The sequence below is a fragment of the Piliocolobus tephrosceles genome, unplaced genomic scaffold (genome assembly GCF_002776525.5).
Source record: "Piliocolobus tephrosceles isolate RC106 unplaced genomic scaffold, ASM277652v3 unscaffolded_76, whole genome shotgun sequence".
Classification (NCBI taxonomy): Eukaryota; Metazoa; Chordata; class Mammalia; order Primates; family Cercopithecidae; genus Piliocolobus; species Piliocolobus tephrosceles.
The window spans coordinates 170,638-192,689 of NW_022334940.1; the positions used below are offsets into that span (position 1 = coordinate 170,638).

At 41.9% G+C, this 22,052-nt stretch overlaps 1 protein-coding gene across 1 annotated transcript in view; it reads right to left on the reverse strand.

Moving 5' to 3' along the window:
- LOC111530454 (vitamin K epoxide reductase complex subunit 1-like protein 1) overlaps positions 1-21,639 on the reverse strand; it is a 77,884-nt gene extending 56,245 nt beyond the window's left edge. Inside the window, exon 1 of the mRNA XM_023197668.3 lies at positions 21,141-21,639. Within this exon, the coding sequence (XP_023053436.1) occupies positions 21,141-21,487 (347 nt within the window). The 5' untranslated portion in view covers positions 21,488-21,639. The remainder of the gene's footprint in view (positions 1-21,140) is intronic.
- Positions 21,640-22,052: the final 413 nt, after the last annotated feature.

A 22,052-nucleotide genomic window follows, 5' to 3' on the forward strand; every position in this document is an offset into this window, starting at 1 on the left:
GTGTGTGTGTGTATATATATATATATTTTTTTTTCCCCACAGATGGCATCTCACTATATTGCCCAGGCTGGTCTCCAACTCCTGGTCTCAAGTGATCTTCCCACCTCAGCCTCCCAAAGTGCTGGATTATAGGCGTGAGCCACTGTGCCTGGCCAATTTCACTAAATTTAAGACATTTTCAATGTAAGATGCACAGTTATTTTATGCCAATTGAAATAGCTTCTTTAGACTTAAATGTTTGTTTTCATATCCCATCTAACTTGTGCTTATAATGAAAGTAAAGTTATGTAAAATAAGTTGGTTAAAATACTCCTAACCTAACTTCATAATTACCACATGGCCAGAAGCACCTGGAAGATGTCATCAGCTTTAAGGTGTATCTTAACTTTAGAAATCATAAAAGGTAAAAAAAAAAAAAAAAAGTATTTTTCTAACAACATAAAATACAGCAACTTAGAGTGGATACTGACATCTTATAAATGTGAGAGCTATCCTATTCAAGAACAAAATATGTTTTAGCATTTATTCAATTCTTTTATGAGCTTCAGTAAAGTTCTGCAATAGTTTTCAGAAATATCTTTCATTTTCTTGTTAAGTTTCTCTTACTTTTTCTTTGTAGAGATAAGGTCTCACTGTGTTACCCAAGCTGGTCTCAAACTCCTGGACTCAAGTGATCCTTCTGCCTTGCCCTCCCAAAGTGCTGGGATGGCAGGCATTAGCCACTATGCCTGGCCAATTGATTTCTTTTATTTATTTATTTATTTATTTATTTATTTATTTATTTATTTTTGAGACGGAATCTGTGTTGCCCAGGCTGGAGTGCAGTGGCGTGATCTCCGCTCACTGCAAGCTCCGCCTCCCAGGTGCACACCATTCTCCTGCCTCAGCCTCCCTGAGTAGCTGGGACTACAGGTGCCCGCCACCACGCTCAGCTAATTTTTTGTATTTTTAGTGTGTTAGCCAGGATGGTCTTGATCTCCTGACCTCGTGATCCGCCTTCCTTGGCCTCCCAAAGTGCTGGGATTACAGGCATGAGCCACTGCGCCCGGCACCAATTTATTTCAAAGTAGAATTTTTTCCTTCAAAAATTCTGTTTGGAAAATGTGCAAACCTTTATACAGAAAATTATATAACAATATTGAGAAAAAAATTAAAGTTCAAAACATATGGAGAAATAATGTTTATGAATCAGAGGATTCAACAGTATAAAGATTTCAAATTCTCATTACAGCAGGTGTAGATTAAAAAAAAAAAAGAAAAAGAAAATTTCGGCCGGGTGCAGGTGCAGTGGCTCATGCCTGTAATTCCAACACTTTGGGAGGCTGAGACAGGTGGATTGGCCTGAGGTCAGGAATCTGAGACCAGCCTGGCCAACACAGTGAAACCCCATTTCTACTAAAAATATAAAAATCAGCTGGGCATGGTGGCGCGTGCCTGTAATCCCAGCTACTTGGGAGGCTGAGGCAGAATTGCTTGAACCCAGGAGGCGGAGGCTGCAGTGAGCTGAGATTGCATCACTGCACTCCAGCCTGGGCAACAGAAGCAAAACTCCGTCTCAAAAAAAAAAAAAAAAAATTCAATTATTCCCAAACCGATTCAACACAATTCCAATCAAAATCCTAACAGGTATTCTTGTGGAACATCACAGCTGATTCTAAAATGTATGTGGAAATGCACAGGGCCCAGGGCCACACATAACTAACATTTATTATCCACTGGATATTAAGACATAAAACTAGATGAGTGATTCTCAAACGTTTTGGTTTGACATTCCTGCAAACTATTGAGACTCTAAAATGCTTTAGTTAACATGCGTTATACCTATTATATTTACCATGTTAGAAATTAAAATAGGAAATTTATTTATTTATTTTTACTTTTTTTGAGATGGAGTCTCCCTCTGTCACCCCAGGCTAGAGTGCAGTGGGCATGATCTCGGCTCACTGTAATTTCCACTTCCCAGGTTCAAATGATTCTGCTGCCTCAGCCTCCCAAGTAGCTGGGATGACATGCATGTACCACCACATCCAGCTAATTTTTTATTTTTAGTAGAAACAGGATTTCACCATGTTGCTCAGGCTGGTCTTGAACTCCTGACCTCAGGTAATCTGCCCGCCTCAGTCTCCCAAAGTGTTGGATTACAGGCATGAGCCACCGTGCCAGGCCCAAACAGGAAAGTTTTAAGTACCAGTTCATTCATTTAAAAATAACACATCTATTATATGCTAACATAAATAACACTTTAACGAAAAATAACTATTTTCCAAAACAAATTTAAAAAATGAGTGAGAAAAGTGGTACTGTTTGACATTTTTTGGAAATCTCCTTAATGTCTGGCTTGATGGGCGACATCTGGGTTCTCCTATCTGCTTCTGCATTCAATCTGTCGCAACACTGCACTTCACGCGGCCTCTGGAAAACCCTACTGTACACTTGTGGGAGGATGAGTGTGAGGCAAAAAACCACCAAGTGTTACTATGAAAACAGTTTTGACCTGGCCTCTGAAAGGGTCTCAGGAAACCCCCATAGTCCTGGGACCACACTTTGAGAATTGCTGAAATACAGTACTTAAGACAATGGGTCACTGGCAGAGGACAAACAGACAGGAATAGAAGAGGCAGGCAAATCCTGGTATACACAACCACCTGACTTATGACCAAGGTAGCTCTACAGAGCAGGAGGAGATGGCCTTTTCAATAAATGGAACTAAACATCATCATCATCATCATGACATCTAGTAAAACAAAATGACCCAATCTCACACCACACACACAAAAATTCCAAAGATCGTTGATCTAAATGTGAAAGGCAAAACAGTGACAGAAAAGAATGTAGATTACCTTCACATCAGGATACAAAAACCCCTAATTACAAAGGAAAAGGCAGAAACATTCAACTACATTAAAATTAAGAATTTCCATTAATCAGAGAAATGCAAATCAAAACTACAATGAGATATCATCTCACTCCAGTTTAAATGGCTTTTATCAAAAAGACAGGCAATGAGAGATGATGGCGAGGATGTGGAAAAAGGGAAACGCTCGTACACTGCTGTTGGGAATGTAAATTAGTACAATCACTATGTGGAGGTTCCTTAAAAAAACTAAAAATAGAACTACCATGTGATCCAGCAATCCCGCTACTGGGTATACACCCAAAAGAAAGAAAATCGGTGTATCGAAGAGATTTCTGCACTCCCATGTTTACTGCAGCACTGTTCACAATAGGCAAAATATGGAATTAACCTAAGTGTCCATCAATAGATGAATGGATACAGAAAATGTGGCACTTATACATAATGCAGTACTATTCAGTCATCAAAATGAATGCAATCCTGTCATTTTCAACAACATGGATAAAACTGGAGGACATTATGTTAAGAGAAATAAGCCAGGCACAGAAAGATGAACATTGCATGTTCTCACCCACATGTGGGAGCTAAAGAAAAAAAAAAATTGAACCCGTGTAGATAGAATAGAGGATAGGAAGGGAAGTGGAAAATAAAGAGAGATTGGTGACTGGGCACAAAAATACAGTTAAAAAGAATGAGAAGTCTAGTGTTCGGTACCACAATAGAGCAACTACAGTTAACGATAAGTTATTTTATATTTCAAAATGACTAAAAGACTAGGATTGGAATATTCCTAACACGAAGAAATGATAAATGCTTCAGGTGATGAGGTACTCTACCCTAATTTGATAATTATGCATTGTATGCTTGTATCAAAATACCGCATCTACCCCATAAATATGTATGGCTATTATGTATTCATAATAATTAAAAACAAAAACAAAAAAATTGTTAGTGAAGAGATACCTTTAAGAGAATAAAAAGGAAAGGCTAGCCACTAGCTAGTAATAAATATCTGCAACACAGACATGAAGCAGGGAGGGGAGGGGATCAATACATTTATCCCTTATACAAACCAATAAAACAAAGAACACCTACCAGAAAATTAGCCAAAAGACTTCAATAAGCTCTTCACAGAGAAGTTATCCAAATGGCCAAAAAACATATAAAAGGCTGATCAACCTCATTAGTAATCAGGGAAATGCAAATTAAAACCAAAGTGGAGTGTTAATTAGTACAACCACTTTGGGAAACTGTTCTATCGTTTCTAATAAAGTCAAACACTCACCTACTCCATAACCCAGAAATCCACTCCTAGATATACACACAAGGGAAATGAGTATATATGAGAATGTTCATAGCAACACAAGGGAAATGAGTATATATGAGAATGTTCATAGCAGCTTAATTCACAATAGCCAAAACTTAGAAACAATCAATAAGAAAATGAATAAACAAAGGGTAATATAACCACACAACAGAACTCAGCAAAAAAAAAAGAGTAACTGATAAAACCAACAAGTTAGATAAATTGAAAAAACAAAAACAAAAAACATTATGCTGAGCAAAAGAAGTCAGACACAGCAGAGTCTATACTGTCTGAGCCCATTTATATGAAGTTCAAAAACAGGCCAAATGCATGTATAGTGGCTGAAGTCAAAACAGTGTGGTTAGAATAGCAGCTTCTTTCTGGAAATTACCATGAGAGAACTTTCGGGGGTGATGAAAATATTCTATATCTTCATCTGGGTAGTGGTTACCTAGATACATTTATATGAAAATATTCTTCAGGCTGTATATTTTTGTTTTTATTGTGTATGACATCTACCTCAGTTACACACAAAAACCCCTTATGTACCTACCAGAATGGTTAATAAAATTTAACAGATTGACAATTCTAAGCCTTGGCAAAGAGGTGGACAAAAAGGAATTCTAACACATTGTTGGTAGGAATCTAAACTAGTGAAACCACTTTGGAAAATAGTCTGGCATTACCAAGTAAAACTATAAAAAGATATACAAAAATGTTTATAGCTGCAGTATTCCTAATTGCTGCAAACTGGAGACAAATTTCCATCAAAAAGAGAGTGAAGGCTGGGTGTGGTGGCTCACGTCTGTAATCCCAGCACTCTGGGAGGCTAAGGCAGGTGGATCACCTGAGGTGAGGAGTTCGAGACCAGCCTGGCCAACATGGTGAAATGCCGTCTTTACTAAAAGTACAATAATTAGCCAGGTGTGGTGGTGTGCAACTGTAGTCCCAGCTACTTGGGAGGCTGAGGCAGGAGAACTGCTTGAACCCAGGAGGCAGAGGTTGCAGTGAGCTGAGATCGTACCACTGCACTCCAGCCTGGGCGACAAGAGTGAAACTCAATCTCAAAAAAAAAGAGAGTGAATATAATATCAATTGTGTTATATTCATAATAGAGTATTATTCAGCAATGACTAATGAACAAACTACAGCTCCATAAAACACAGGTGAATCTCACAAAATAACACTGAGTGAAAGCAGTCAAGTAAAGAAAACAAACTAAATGGTTCCATTTATATAAAGTTCAAATAGCAAAACTAAACTACCAAGTTTGGGTGTGATCTTAGAAAAGCAAGAAAATGATTCTCATAAAAGTCAGGACAGTAACTTTTGAGAAGTGGGATACATATACTTGATTAGGGTGAAGTTAAGGGAGGGCTTTCGGCAGTGCTGACATTGGTCTATTTAATGACTGGAATGTTGGTTACAGGGTTATGCTTTGTTGATTACAACAATAAGAAGACGCACCGCTCAATGATTTTTCTGTATGTTATAGTTCACAATAAAAGAAGGTTAAAAACAATCAACGGGACCTGGTGATTAAATTTGGTGGGGGAGGGGAGGAGAGAGAAAGAATCACAGACAAGTCCCAGGTTTCTGACTTGCACAATTGCTTAGGTGGTGATGCCTTTCATTGAGATAGGAAACAGCATTTTCAGAGGAAGAGTATGAAATAAATCTTGGACATACTGATTTTATTACTTTTGGGACATCCAAGTAGAGATAGCTAGTAGGCAATTAGATATTAGCAAATGGAGTACTCAACCATCAGAGGTTGGGGTTGAGATAAAAATGTTGGATTCACCCATGAGTGAGACTATGGACATGGCTGTGACTGTTAAGGGAAAGAAGAATGACAGAAAGGCCTAAGGCTGCTTGGTGGGACATTAACATTTAATGGCCAGATACAGGAGAATAAGCCAGCAAAAAAAAAAAATTGAGAGTGGTAGGAGGAAAATGAAGAACTGTCATGAACCATTAAGCAAGAGGAAAGAGCGTCTCAAGAGTAAGAAGTCACTCTGCAGGTTGATGCATAGTTGGGAGGTGGGGTGGGGGACATGGATTATGTGTACTACTCTGCAGGCCAGTTTTTACTCCACTTCTTTCTGGCTGACTTGACACAAGCAACAACCCAACAGAAAACCAATGCTTCTGAGAATGGCTGCAAGTTTTTATGTGCTGTCTTTTGAGGTAAGAAATCAAGGCTGAGCTCTTCCTTCTCCTAATTCTCAGGAAGGAGGAAGGCAGATGTGAGAACACTGGTTGGGTCTGTGTGCTACTGGGCAGCATCACTGTTAAAAGGTCAGCACACAGATGCAAGATCACTTTTCTGCTTCTTTCATGTGACTGAAGTGGTTGAGAAGGTTGTCACTCCCCCCTGCACCCCCCACACCCCCGCAGTAAGGGAGAGCCAGGGCCAAACCTACACCTTGGGCAGAAGAGGCCAGGGCAGGTGTCCAAGGCCAGATCAGCAGTCAGCCAGGGCAAATGGGCTCGCTCTGGTTACATGACCTGGGTCAACTGACAGAAAGGAGTGAAATGTCGGGAAGATCTCAGTGTGTTTGAGAACTGGGGAGATGAAAAGGGTTCATTCTCATGGCCTACTTTAGTTTGAAATAATTTAAGCTTAAGTAGATTCCAAAAAAAAAAACAGTATTTCCACCTGAACCAGCCGGGTTAATTCCAGTCTTCTACCCTGGAGTTTGGTGCCCAAGTCCTAGTTAAGAATCAAATGTAGAGTCCTTTCGTCGTCCATTTGTCAGTGCAAATATTTAATATAAATATTTCTCCCAGGGACCCTGTAGACTTGAAAATAGTGGCTATAGATTGAAGACAATTTTGATATTCCAGGGATCCCTGACCAGAATAATAAGAAATTACCATAATTTCTCAATTTCTAGCACCTCACAAACTTCGTCTCACACACACAGACACACACATACACACAGGTGCGGGCTTACCTACTTCTCAGAAAATTGCACAGATTCAACAAGAAAGAATAAATAGTAATTAATATGTTACTTAATGGCTGGCTGGTGAATAATAATAAAATGTTAACTAAAACAAAAACAATTTTTATATTTAAAACCACTATCACCCCTCACCAAATATTTAAGTGATAAAGTCTAAACTGACAGAACAGCAAATTAGTACAGTCCTTTGGGAGGGAAATATGGTGATACATATTAGGAAACAATCCTCTTATTTGTTGCTTTCTTTTTTTTAATGACAGAAAAAAAAAAAAATTAAAAAAGGCTATTTCATAAATCACAACACCTTCTTACAATGAATACTACGTAAACACTTTAAAAATGAGATGTTTGTGTGATAACTAACTTTGTAGGAGGCGCAAGGTATTTACAAATTATCTATTGAATGATAGTTAGTATTTGTGCAACACCTAGGTACTAGGGTTGTGTTGACTGCTTGTACACCTGCTGTTTTAATTTTACAATAACCTTACAAGGTAGGTGGCATACTAACCTCATTTAACAAATAAAATGGAAGTGAAGGCTTAAGTTTATTATCTGTTATCACTGAGGGAGGACACAGCAGAATTAGGATTTAAAACCATTAAAAAACCTTGATTTCAGAAACTACACTTCCACTCACTGTGCCAGTGTATCATAAAGTATACATACTTTTGAAAATCTCATTTATTTAATATGCATCAATGGTACATTTCTTTAATATACAGCAATGTACATAATATCAACGTTATGTATTGAATATACATCAATGTATGAGCTCACAGCTCTTATCACTAAGGATTTTTGGGTTTCTTTAGTAAATTTTAAGAAAACTGTTATGAATTAACAGTACAGATGATACAAACATATGGCAAAAGTAACAAGGAGGCACTCCAATGATTGAAAGTTCGGACAACAAAACTCTCACCTTCTCGGCCGGGCACGGTGGCTCATGCCTGTAATCCCAGCATTTTGGAAGGCCGAGGAGGGCGAATCATGAGGTCAGGAGATCGAGACCATCCTGGCTAACACGGTGAAACCCCGTCTCTACTAAAAATAAGTAAAATTAGCCAGGGGTGGTGGCGGGCACCTGTAATCCCAGCTACTCGGGAGGCTGAGACAGGAGAATAGCTTGAACCCGGGAGGCAGAGCTTTCAGTGAGCCAAGATCGTGCCACTGCACTCCAGCCTGGGTGACAGAGTAAGACTCTGTCTCAGGAAAAAAAAAAAACTGGGCTGGGCCCAGTGGCTCACGCCTGTAATCCCAGCACTTTGGGAGGCAGAGGCGGGTGGATTACCTGAGGTCAGGAGATCGAGACCATCCTGGCTAACACGGTGAAACCCCATCTCTACTAAAAATATAAAAAATTAGCCGGGCGTGGTGGCAGGCGCCTGTAGTCCCAGCTAGTCAGGAGGCTGAGGCAAGAGAATGGTATGAACCAGGGAGGCGGAGGTTGCAGTGAGCCGAGATTGCACCACTGCACTCCAGCCTGGGTGACAGAGCAAGACTCTGTCTCAAAAAAAACAAAAACAAACAAACAAAAAAAACTCTCACCTTCTCAAAAGGCACTTTCTTCTTTATATGCTGCAATCCTGTATGAAATTTTCAAAACAATTACATATTACCTCAAAGAGGTTTTTTGAAAAAATAAAACAACCCCTCCTGAAACATTTTTCAAGTAAAACAAGAGTAAAAACACTATCTTAATGTGTACCCTCAGAAACTGGAAACATCCTTCATATCTAACAATAAGAGTTAAGTACAGTTATCAACTTGATTAAATGGTCCTTAATCATTAAATTAATGACTATAAGAAAAAGAGATCATAATATACTGCTGATTATTACAAGAATCTGAGTATCCATACACCATATGCCACGATAAAGTCTCTTTAGACCCAAAAGTAAAGGTGAAAAGAGAAATGAAAACAGGGATAGATGATGTAAGGCTTTTCCCTCAACTAATTTACTCTTATACTATCTTTGTAATACATGTGTTTAGAACAAAACAATGCCACAATGAGCATCTAGGTTAAAACCGTTATCAGACAGGCAACTCCAGAATAAACAGATACAATATGCTCCTTGATGGAAAGACCTGCTAGTGAGAACTGACTCCTTCCCATATTCATCTATAAATTTAGCACAATTCTAATCAAAATCTCAGTGGGATTTGTCTTAGAACTCAACAAAATAATTCTAAAATTCACCAGAAACAGTAAATTCATGAGAATAGCTAAGAAAAATTTGAAAACGAGCATATTTGCCCTATCAGATATCAAACTTCTATAAAAAGCCATGGGGGAGGGGTAGTAATGGAATAAACACAGACAGACCTGTCACTGGAACAGAACTGAGAATCCAAAGAGGCCTTATGTATGCAGGAAAGCCTTGAGGCATTTGCAATATGAACAAGTCAACAAACTGAGAGAGGCAAAAGTCTATCCACTTAGGAAAAATTTAGATCCCCACCCTTACACTAGACACAAAAGGAAATTCCATACAAACTAAAAGAGCTCACTGTGAAAAAAATTTTTTCACATAAAATATACGAAAAATTTTAAAAGATAATCTTGGGATGGTAGAGATTTTGCTAAACCAGAAAAAAAAAAACTATAAAGAAGTGAAAGATTTTTAAGTTGAATAATGAAGAATTTTTTTAAGTGAAAGATCTGACCACCTAAGTTAAAACTTCTATATAAAGATACCATAAACAAAATTAAAAGACTAATAATAAATGAGGAGAAAATGTGTAACACATATAACAAAAGATTAACCATTGTGATATCTAAAGAACTCCTATAAGGCAATAAGAAGATAACCAAGAAAGGAAAAAAATGGGCAAAGGTATGAACAGGCAATATCCAGAAGAAATGCAAAAGTTTTGTCTGTACAAAAATTATGTTGTAGACTCATGTAACACCCAGTAAATTACATTCTAGGAGATTAAAGAAGTCATGTTTTTCAAGACTAACAAATTACATACATTTACATGATATCAGAATGGGAAATGCCTGTCTGAACTTGAATCTACAGACAAAAATTACCAAGAAAAAATCATTGAAATTATCATAGACTTGAAAAAACCTTTGTACTAGCATTTGTCTAAATCAATGTGAAAAATTCTAAAACTTATCCAGGCAGGAGAAGAAACACAGTTAATAAAAACATGAAAACCTCATTATTAAACAAGGTGATTATAAATTAAACGATAAATTTTTTTTAATGTGAAACCATCAAATCTTGCTGATGCTTGGGGAAAATGCAAATCAAAACAATAACATGACAGTTTTCATAAATTATATTGGCAAATATCTAATAAATGAGAATGCCCAATTTGGCAAGGGTACAGGGCACCCAACATTTTCTTACATTACTGGTGGAATTTTTAACAACATGGGAAAACAGTGGTAATATTTTCTTTTTTTTTGAGACAGAGTTTCACTGTGTCGCCCAGGCTGAAGTACAATGGCATGATCTCGGCTCACTACAACCTCTGCCTCCCCAGTTCAAGTAACTCTCCTGCCTCAGCCTCCCAAGTAGCTGGGACCATGGGTGTGCATCACCACGCCTGGCTAATTTTTGTATTTTCAGTAGAGACCGGGTTCACCACGTTGGCCAGGCTGGTCTCAATCTCCTGACCTCAGATGATCCACCTGCCTCAGCCTCTCAAAGTCCTGGGATTGAGTCCTGGCTCAAGCCTGTAATCCCAGCACTTTAGGAGGCCGAGACGGGCGGATCACGAGGTCAGGAGATCAAGACCATCCTGACTTAACACGGTGAAACTCCGTCTCTACTAGAAAATACAAAAAACTAGCCGGGCAAGGTGGCAGGCGCCTGTAGTCCCAGCTACTTGGGAAGCTGAGGCAGGAGAATGGCGTAAACCCGGAAGGCGGAGCTTGCAGTGAGCTCCAGCCACTGCACTCCAGCCTGGGCGACAGAGTAAGACTCCGTCTCAAAAAAAAAAAACCATACAGTAAGATCTCAACTATGTTCTAAAATAATAGTAACTATGTTTTATGAATACCTTTATGCCAGACACCAGGACTGTTTACATGTACTGGTACACTTCATATTGACAATAATGCTATGAGTTAACACTATTATTACCCTCATTTTATGGAGAAAGAAACTGAGACAAGAGATCAAGTGATAGAGCCAAGATTTCAACTCAGGTTGACTCTAGAGTCCAAGATCTTAACCACTAGCACAATGTACAGAAATTAATCAAACTCTTCAAACATAGTGGAGTTGAGTCTATTGTCTACTGTAATTCCCGATTTTGTCATAGATTTTCTACTACTTTACTTCTGAAATACAAGTTTTTTTTGTTGTTGTTGTTCTTGAGACGGAGTCTCGCTCTGTCGCCCAGGCTGGAGTGCAGTGGCCCGATCTCAGCTCACTGCAAGCTCCGCCTCCCGGGTTCACGCCATTCTCCTGCCTCAGCCTCCGGAATAGCTGGGACTACAGGCGTCCGCCACCTCGCCCGGCTAGTTTTTTGCATGTTTTTAGTAGAGATGGGGTTTCACCGTGTTAGCCAGGATGGTCTCGATCTCCTGACCTCGTGATCCACCCGTCTTGGCCTCCCAAAGTGCTGGGATTACAGGCTTGAGCCACTGTGCCCAGCCTCAAACACAAGTTTTTAAAAGGATCAGTAATCACAAGACAGCAACAGTGTCCCTGAAATTCCCCTAGAGATGCTAACTACAAAATAAAACTCATAAATCATAATTCAATAGCTTTAAATATTGTAGCACAAGAACATTTTTCTAAATGAAATTTCATGTGCATCTGTAACATAAGAAACAGATTAGGCTGGGCATGGTGGCTCACGCCTGTAATCCCAGTACTTATGGAGGCCGAGGCGGGCAGATCACGAGGTCAGGATGTCGAGACCAGCCTGGCCAACACGGTGAAACCCTGTCTCTACTAAAAATACAAAAATTAGTCGGGTGTGGTGGTGGGTGCCTGTAATCCCAGCTACTCAGGAGGCTGAGGCAGGAGAATCGCTTGAAACTGGGAGGCAGAGGTTGCAGTGAGCCGAGCTCCCGCCACTGCACTCCAGCCTGGGTGAAAGACCGTTTCCAAAAAAAGAAAAAAGATTAAAGCAGTATTTTATTCTATCAATGCATTTTAAAGCTCAAATGTGGCTGGGTGTGGTGGCTCATGCCTGTAATTCCAGCAGTTTGGGAGGCCAAGGTGGGTGGATCATTTGAGGTCAGGAGTTTGAGATGAGCCTGACCAACATGGTGAAACCTCGTCTCTACTAAAAATACACACATTGAAAAAATTAGCCAGGCATGGTGGCACATGCCTGTAGTTCCAGCTACTCAGGAGGCTGAGGCAGGAGAATCGCTTGAAGCTGGGAGGTGGAGGCTGCAGTGAGCCAAGTTGGCACCACTGCATTCCAGCCTGGGTGACAGAGTGAGACTCAATCTCCAAAAAAAAAAAAGCTCAACCGTATAACGTATATAATGAGAACAATAAAATTCTTCTGATGAACACCAACATTAAATTATGGATGATTGGGCAGTCTTACGTCAAATTTGTTTTGTTTCGATTGCATGGTATCAAGAAAAACCTGATTCACAAAGATGAATAGATGATAAAGCATGTTTTGCAAATAATAATGTTTTGTGTGTGTTTTTTAAATAGTACATTAACACTATCTAAGGATTTAATTACATCTGTCCAGAGGTTTTAAAAGTAAAACATTTCTAAATTAATTCTGTAATAGTGTTAAGGAATGAATACTTTGTAGTCATAAACTTTTTGGTAAAAAATAAAAACTTTACAATATGTACTAATCCTGATATATGCATTAAGCAGTCACGTTATTGCATAATGCAATAGTTCTAATAGTACTGAATGTGCTTATATAATGTTACATGTACAAACAAGCACTAGCCTAAAATTTCAAAGTATCAACATAAAGCTACAGTTTTACTAGTCAATAACATTTTTATCCTTTCTAACTCTGAGGAAGAAAACAAAGGAAATAAAAAATTTTAATTAAAAAATAAAATGGCATTTTAAAAGTTTCAATTCTACACACAAAGTGAGACACTCTATTCCAAGGATTGTTGTCCTGGGTGTGAGCATTATAGATAATTTACATTTTCTTCCTTTTGCTTATTTTCTCTCATATATTCTAAATGCACTGCTTTTTTATTTTATTATTTTTTTTTGAGACAGAGTTTCACCCTTGTTGCCCAGGCTGGAGTGCAATGGCGTGATCTTGGCTCACTGCAACCTCTGCCTCCTGGGTTCAAGCAACTCTCCTGCCTCAGCCTCCCTAATAGCTGGGATTACAGGCATGCACTACCATGCCTGGCTAATTTTGTATTTTTAGTACAGACAGGGTTTCACCATGTTGGTCAGGCTGGTCTCGAACTCCTGACCTCAGGTGATCCTCCCGCCTCGGCCTCCCAAAGTGCTGGGGTTACAAGCGTGAGCCACTGTGCCCAGCTTTTTTTTTTTTTTTTTTTTTTTGGTTTGAGATGGAGTTTGCTCTGTCGCTCAGACTGGAGTGAAGTGGCATGATCTCAGCTCACTACAACCTCTGCGTCCCAGGTTGAAGTGGTTCTCCTGCCTCAGCCTCCCAGGTAGCTGAGACTACAAGCATCCATTACCATGTCCAGCTAATTTTTGTATTTTTAGTAGAGACAAGGTTTCACCATGTTGGCCAGGCTGGTCTTGAACTCCTGACCTCAGGTGATACACCTGCCTCGGCCTCCCAAAGGGCTGGGATTACAGGCGGGCGCCACTGTGCCTGGCCAACTTTTTATTTTAAGATTACTATAATTATAAACCACAGGAATTTACAAAAAAGTACACAGGGAGGTCCCAAGTACCCTCACCCAAATTCCTCCAATGTTATAACTTATGTAACTCTACTAAACTGTCACCATCAGGAAACTGACCTTGGTACAATCCCTAGTTTATTCAGGTTTCACCAGTGTTGTATGCAAAATGGGACTTGAGTATGCTAAGATTTGTATGCAGTATGTGATTGGTTGTATGAAATTTTTATCACATTTGCAGCTTTGTATAATTACACCTGAGATACAGAACTTTTCCATCCCTACACAGCTCCCTCATGCCACCACTTTATAACCACACCACCCCTCATCTCCCATTCCTAACTCCTAGCAACCACTAAATCTGTTTTCCACCTCTGCAGGTTTGTTATTTCAATAATGTTACATAAACGCAATCATACAATATGTAACCTTTTAGGGTTCTTACTTGTTTTCACTCAGTATAACTCTCTTGAGATAACCTGGTGGTACAAATCAGTTGTCTCTAATATATTAAAATTTAGCATGAGATGCATTCGAGTGTGTATAAACATTTATAAAATTTTAAAGTTTAAGACATTAAAATGTGAATCAAAGGTGTATGAAATCCCTGTTTCATTGACAGAGAACAGGGATTCTGAGATACAAATTTTGAAAACTGATCATCTAATACAAGCCTAGTACAATGTAGTACAGGTTGAATATTCCTTATCTGATACACTTTGAAGCTGAAATACTTTGAATTTGTGATTTTTTCAGATTTGGGAATATGTGCATTTAACTGGTTGAGCATCCCAAATCTGAAAGTCCAAAATCCAAAATGGTCCAAAATCCAAAACTTTGAGTGCCAATATGACACTCAACAGAAATGCTCACGGAGGCACTTCAGATTTTGGATTTTCAGATTAGGGATCCTCAGCCTGTACAAGAACTTTATAGAAGAAAAACCCAGGACTCAGTGCTACATTTTATCACTGTTTACAAGAGTACATGGTTTACAAGAATGCCTGGTTTTGTACTTGTTATGACTAACATCTAGATTCTGGTTCTTTCCCAACCCAGTTGAGTATGTTACATTCAAATATGACCACTTGCTATTCTTCTCAAATGACCACAGTTTGCTACCCTTTCAAGTTCTTCCTAATGACAGAGGAAACAAACTCCTCTTAAATTCCCAGATCTGTGTGGTGCTTTAGCTAGCACCACACCTCAGGTCCAATTCTCCTGTCTTTATATGCAGCAGGTCCACACGACAAGGCCTCCCTCAGAAAAAGCTACCCCAACCTAGGACAAATTCAAACAAACTCTTCTCCCTCCCCCTCCCTCCATGTGCCCAGAACCCCTTTCTCCTTCCTCCCTAGGCTAACCTGGTAAGTCTTCCGGATAGCTCACTCCACTATCTGTTAGCTAACTGGGTGTGACAAACCACGTCCTTACACCTTAAAAGGCAAACACTCCAGGAACTTACTTCTCGAATATCAACACCTTCACAGTAATTTCCCTGCCTTTCCAAAAAGTGCTCTAAACAGGTAAAAGCTATAATACAAACTCTATATATTTCTGTCATACAGATACAAAAGCTGGCACTATTGTTTGCATATTTTAAAAATCTGGTTGATATAGTTATCACTCTTTTTTTTTTTTTTTTTTTTGAGACGGAGTCTCGCTCTATTGCCCAGGCTGGAATGCAGTGGCCGGATCTCAGCTCACTGCAAGCTCCGCCTCCCGGGTTTACGCCATTCTCCTGCCTCAGCCTCCCAAGTAGCTGGGACTACAGGTGCCCGCCACCTCGCCCGGCTAGTTTTTTTTTGTATTTTTTAGTAGAGACGGGGTTTCACCATATTAGCCAGTATGGTCTCGATCTCCTGACCTCGTGACCTGCCCGTCTCGGCATTTAGAACACTGCCTAGCACACAGTAAGCATTATCTGTAAGTATTAACATTTATCGCTACTACAGTCCAGATTCACTTCCTTGTGATATTTCTCTATTCCTCTTGGACTCTTTTCAGTTCAACCTGCTTCTGAAATTTCCATACCAAGAAACAATGATAATGTTAAGAATTTTATTTCTGAAATTCATCCTAGTCAAAACTACTAGAACAAATTCTCTTTTACATACTAGCTGTTATTAACATTTCACTAAATATGAATATAAGCATTTAAACTATGGGAGCAATGGAACAAATGCCAAGCAAAAAGCAGGTTATCAATCAGGACACATACGTGATATTCCCATGTTAAAAAAAAGGGAAGAATCATATGGTCATATGGATGTCTGTCTATGCGTCAAACGGCTCTGAAAAGTTTCACAGCAGTCTACTGAGAGGGAGAACGGTCTGTTTGGTGGAAGGGATATGAAGGAGACTTTTCACTGTACATGTTTTTTTATTTTTTATATTTCAAATCTGAAGCAGCGAATGCATTACCTAGACAAGAATTTAATTTTTTTTTTTTTTTTTTTTTTGAGACAGAGTCTCACTCTGTCACCAAGGCTGGAGTGTAGTGGCGCGATCTCGGCTCACTGCAACCTCACCTCCCCGGTTCAAGTGATTCTCCTGCCTCAGCCTCTCGAGTAGCTGAGACTACAGGTTTGTGCCACCACGCCTAATTTTTTTTGTATTTTTAGTAGAGACGGGTTTTCACTGTGTTAGCCAGGATGGTCTTCATCTCCCAACCTTGTGATCCACCCGCCTCAGCCTCCCAAAGTGCTGAGATTACAGGCGTGAGCCACTGCGCCCAGCCAAGAATTTAATTTTTAAAATGGGGGTGCAAAGGAGACTTTAAATAAGTACTCTGGAAGCCAAGTGTCAAAGTCTCAATTTGCTACTACCTGTGTTATCTTGGGCAAGTCACTTAACCTCTGAGTCTCAGACAAAGCAAGAAGCAGTAAATACTTCTAGATTCTTTTAAGACAGTTTCCCTCTTGTTGCCCAGGCTGGAGGGCAGTGGCGCAATCTCGGCTTACTGCTACCTCCGCCTCCCAGGTTCAAGCAATTTTCCTGCCTCAGTCTCCCGAGTAGTTGGAATTACAGGTGCCCACCACCATGCCCGGCTAATTTTTTATATTTTTAGGAGAGAAGGGGTTTTGCCATGTGGGCCAGGTTGGTCTCGAACTCCTGAACTCACCCACCTCAGCCTCCCAAAGTCATGGGATTACAGGTGTGAACCACCATGCCCAGCCCTGGGTTATATTATAATTCTAAAAGTTTTATTATCTCAATGGGGTAGTAAATAGATGGTACTTTTTTTTTAAGATACGGTAGAAGTAGTAATCCAACATTTCGTAAAACAAGGCACCTTTTTTGTGGACTTGATTTTCAAATGCAGTGAATCCTTGAAGAACATGGGTTTAAGCTGTGTGGGCCCACGTATGTGTGGATCTTTTTCAACCAAATGCAGACCGAAACCTGCATTGATGGAGGCCTAACATTTCATATTCAGGTTCTGCAGGGCCCACAGTGGGGACTTAAGTATGCCAAGATTTCAGTAGAAACAGGGGTCCTGGAACCAATCCCCTATGGTATATGTCATACCATATGTATGTATATGTATAGGACCTATACATATACCAGAGGACAGCCGGACTATTTTTACAGTTTTAAGAAACATAGATTTGTCAAGCCCATTAATCTATCCAGATTATTTGTACTATTCTTACATAGAAACCCTTCTTAGAGGAGGTCTAATATATAGAAAATACCTACATAGAATATTCTGCATATTAGGGCCGAGCACAGTGGCTGATGCCTATAATCTCAGCACTTTGGGAGGCTGAGGCGGGCAGATCACCTGAGGTCAGGAATTCAAGACCAGCCTGGTGAACATGGCGAGACCCCGTCTCTATCAAAAATACAAAAATTAGCTGGGCATGGTGGTGGCTGCCTGTAATCCCAGCTACTTGGGAGGCTGAGGCAGGAAAATTGCTTGAACCCGGGAGGTGGAGGTTGCAGTGAGCTGAGATCATGCCACTGCACTCCAGCCCGGGTGACACAGCGAGACTCCATCTCGAAATAAAAAATAAAAAATAAAATATTCTGCATATTAGTTTCTCTTGCACAACTTCAAAATTCTTTTAAATGAACACATCTTTATACTATGCCATGAAGTCAGCAATAAACTACATTAAAACAATTAATGTTTAAACATATGAGTATGTACAAGAAACTAAAAGCATTTATTATCAAACACTGAAAAAAAAAGAACATCTCCAATCAATGGTAACAGCTATAACTGAGGACAGGCTTTATTTCAGGAACATACACGTATCACTTTTCATCATAACACTAACCTGGCAAAGTAGGTTTTTTTGTTTATTTTTTCTTTTCTTGAGACAGGGTCTCTCTCTACCACCCACGGTGGAGTGCAGTGGCACCATCATGGCTCACTGCGGACCTCAGCCTCTCAGGCTCAAGTGATCCTCACACTTCAGCCTCCCAAGAAGCTGGAAATACAGGCATGCGTCACCATGCCGGGTTAATATTTGTGTTTTTTGTAAAGACTGGGTTTCGCCCTGTTGCCCAGACTGGTCTGAAACTCCTGAGCTCAAGAGATCTGCCAGGTGTCAGCCTCCCAAAGTGCTGGGATTACAGGTGTGAGCCACTGCACCGGGCCCTAAGTAGGTGTTAAAATCCCTACTTAACATAAGAAACTGAGGCACCATGAAGATAAAGCCACAAGTCTAAGAACTGGGAGAGGTGGAAGCCCACCCAGATCCCTTAGATTTGAGCTCAGTGTACCAAACCAAGGGAGCAGGGAGTGCTAACTTACTGTTAGCTGGCAGGCAGATGCAGGTTTGCAGCAGTTTTCACCGATTTATGGGAAAATGGGAAAAAGTAAGGACACGAAAGTACAGACGAGGTTTCACCATGTTGGCCAGGCTGGTCTTGAACTCCTGACATCATGATTCACCCGCCTCGGCCTCCCAAAGTGCTGGGATTACAGGTGTGACCCACCATGCCTCAGCCTTCCACAGTGCTGGCTTCCCAAAGTGCTGGGATTACAGGCATGAGCCACTGCACCTGGCCAAGAAAAGTCAATTTTAAGCACTTAAGCAGGCCAGGCGCGGTGGCTCACGCTTGATTCCCAGCACTTTGGGAGGCAGAGGCGGGTGGATTACCTGAGGTCAGAAGTTCGAGACCAGCCTGGCCAATATGGTGAAACCCCATCTCTACTAAAAACACAAAAATTAGCCAGGCATGATGGCAGGTGTCTGTAATCCCAGCTACTCGGGAGGCTGAGGCAGGAGAATCACTTGAACCTGGAAGGCGGAGGTTGCAGTGAGCCGAGATCATGCCATTGCACTCCAGTCTGGGCGACAAGAACAAGACTCCGTCTTAAAAAAAAAAAAAAAAAAAAAACTTAAGCATACAATAAGTACTCTTTCCATGCTCCAGTGTTAAAAGTCCATTTATTACAGACTGCTTGTTTTGAAAACAAATCTAAAATTGGTAATAATTCTGCTTAAATTCCATATTAAACTAGGATCAAAAGTTATTTTTAGTTCTTGTTTCTTAAATACTTGAAATGTGCTGCTGCATAATGTTTTCCTTAAATATTTATTCATTCAACTAACTTTGGGTGGAAGGTACTTTAAGTTTATAAGTCCTTTCTGAAAGTGGAAATAACATAACAATGTTTGCATAAAAGACACTCAATGGTTTTCAAAGGGTATCTGGGAGTCTAATCAGCCTATTAACTTTGTTCTGAATAACCAACAACAAATGTGAGCTTTTTGTCACATCTACTTGTATCTTCCCCTGTAAACTGATACCTACATTTTAAATGCGTTTTTAAAATGTTTCATTTGGCCCTATGATAATTATTTCTCCTCTAAAAAGCGACAGGATTTTGGTTTAAGAGCAAATGAGACAGAGTATCCGGTCCATGAAAAAGACTAAGTGGAAAGATCAGCTCCCTGAATTTTGTAACCAATAACAAGACAAACTCCAATGCTACCTTGTTCATATAATCAACAATATGTGAGTTGAAATAAATTAGTGAGCTACACATTTCTGATACATGCCAATTTACCAATCAAAAGGAGGGGAAGAAATCGCTCAAATGTGCCTACTGTTAACAAACATCTAAATATCAGACATAGTCTCTATTAAAATCATAACCTATACATTTTGAAATCATTCCTTCGACTTGTTATTTTTTTAATCGCCCCATTTAAAAAAACAACAACAAAAAACAGCAGCCACTTTTAAAATGTAAATTCCCCCCTTTTTCAAAGTAACTTGCCTAGGAAAATTGAATGCATTAAAATAAAACGTAACAGACAAATCAATTACAACCTTAAAAAAAAAAAAAAAAACTAAAATGATCAGTAACACAAACCAATCGCTCCAGTTTAGCAAAGGGTGTGTTTTTAATCTGTTGTGGGTATCCTATTATACTAATAGGCAACAACGTTTAAAAGTCATCCCAATGCCTAAAACACCACCATACACATAACATACTTGCTCTTTACTCCAATGAAGCTTGAACTAGACCCAAACTCAGACCATTTTCCCCTCCTGGCACACTGAAATATACAAGGGAGAATCCAAGAAATCAGATATGTTAAGTGCTGGTATCTTCCTCCAGAGTAGGGTCAAATTCGTGTTTGCCAGCAAATGTCACCGTCCCAATAAGTCTGCAAATTCTCACTAGCGCTGGAGTACAAAGAGGCCTGACCACGGAAACACCTGTCCTAGCACCAGGAAGACAGTGGGAAACGCAACCCCCCTGTCTCCGCGCCGGCCCCAAAGCCTCGGTTGCAGCGATCTGGGGAAAAAGGGGTGGCCGCTGGTCTCGCGGGTGCGGCGGACAGTGTCCCACACCCCCGGCCCGCCTCCCGAGAACCAGGAAACCTGTCAAGCTGGCCTGGACCCACCCTCCGCAGCCCCCTCGCGCTCCTGCCCAGCCCGGCCCCAGCCCGCCCGCCCGACCGCTTCGCGTCCGCCCCGGCCTCCCGGCTGCACTCTGCCACCTCATCCCTCCCGGCTGCCTCGCGGCCCCGCCACCTCCTCCCCGCGGCCTTGGCTCAGGCCGCCCCCCCGGGCAGGAGCGCCCCGCAGCCGCCCCTCGCCCGGCCCCGACCCCGTCCGTCCCCCAACGGCCCGGTCCCCGCAGCCCCCAGGCCTGAGCTCCCGCCGCGCGCTCCCCACCCCCAGACTCCGCCCTCGCCCGGCTCAGCCGCTCCCGGCCCACTCCCCCAAGCCGGCTACCTGGAGGCAAGGGCGGCGGAGCACTTCACCCAGGGCCCCAGGTCGCAGAGGGCCCGGTGCTCGGGGTCCCGCTCCTTCTCCCGCTCCACGTGGTAGGCGTAGATGGAGAGCAGAATCCCGGCAGCGCACACTGCATACCGGGCCACCCGCTCCCACCGCGGCACTGACACTCTCAGCAGGACGGGCGCCGCCATCTTCCCCCCGCCGCCGCCGCCGCCGCCGCCGCCGCCTCCTCCCTCCGCCTCCACCTCAGCCGCCGCCGCCCGTCGGGGCCCGACCCAGCCGCCGCCGCTGCCGCCACCGCCTCCGCCGCCGCCGCCACCACCGCCGCCGCCGCCGCGCCCCATTGGCTCGGTCTCCTGCTCCGGGCCCCGCCCCCACAGGAGCGCGGCCCAACCGCCCCGAAAGGAGTGAGGCGGACCGGGCGGGGAAGGCGCGCGCGGGCGTGGAGGGAGGGGGTGGAGTGCGCAACCGCCGGGGAGGCCGGATCGGCCGGCGGAGGCTGAGGCGGCGCGGGGCGGGGCGGCAGGCGCGAGGGGTGGAGCCCGGGGTAGAGAGGGGCGGGGCAGGGGAGGAGAGGGGCGGGGCAGGGGAGGAGAGGGGCGGGGCAGGGGAGGGGCGGGGCCGAGCGGGTCAGCGAGGGAGGGACTTAGAGGAGCGGTGTAAGGAGCACATTGCAAGGATGGCACTGTGGATGACTGGGCGAGCCGTCGGCCCCTCCTGAGGATGGCAATCAATTGCCATCCTTTTTCCCTTTTTCGTCGTTATCACTTGATATTTCTGACCCTATCTAAATCAACCCTGGCCAATGCTTGGAGCTCCAGAGTCACACTTCTATGACCTAATCTTCCCACCACCACCTCTGTGGGACTCTGTGTTCGACCTGTACAAAACTTTTTTTTTTTTAATGTG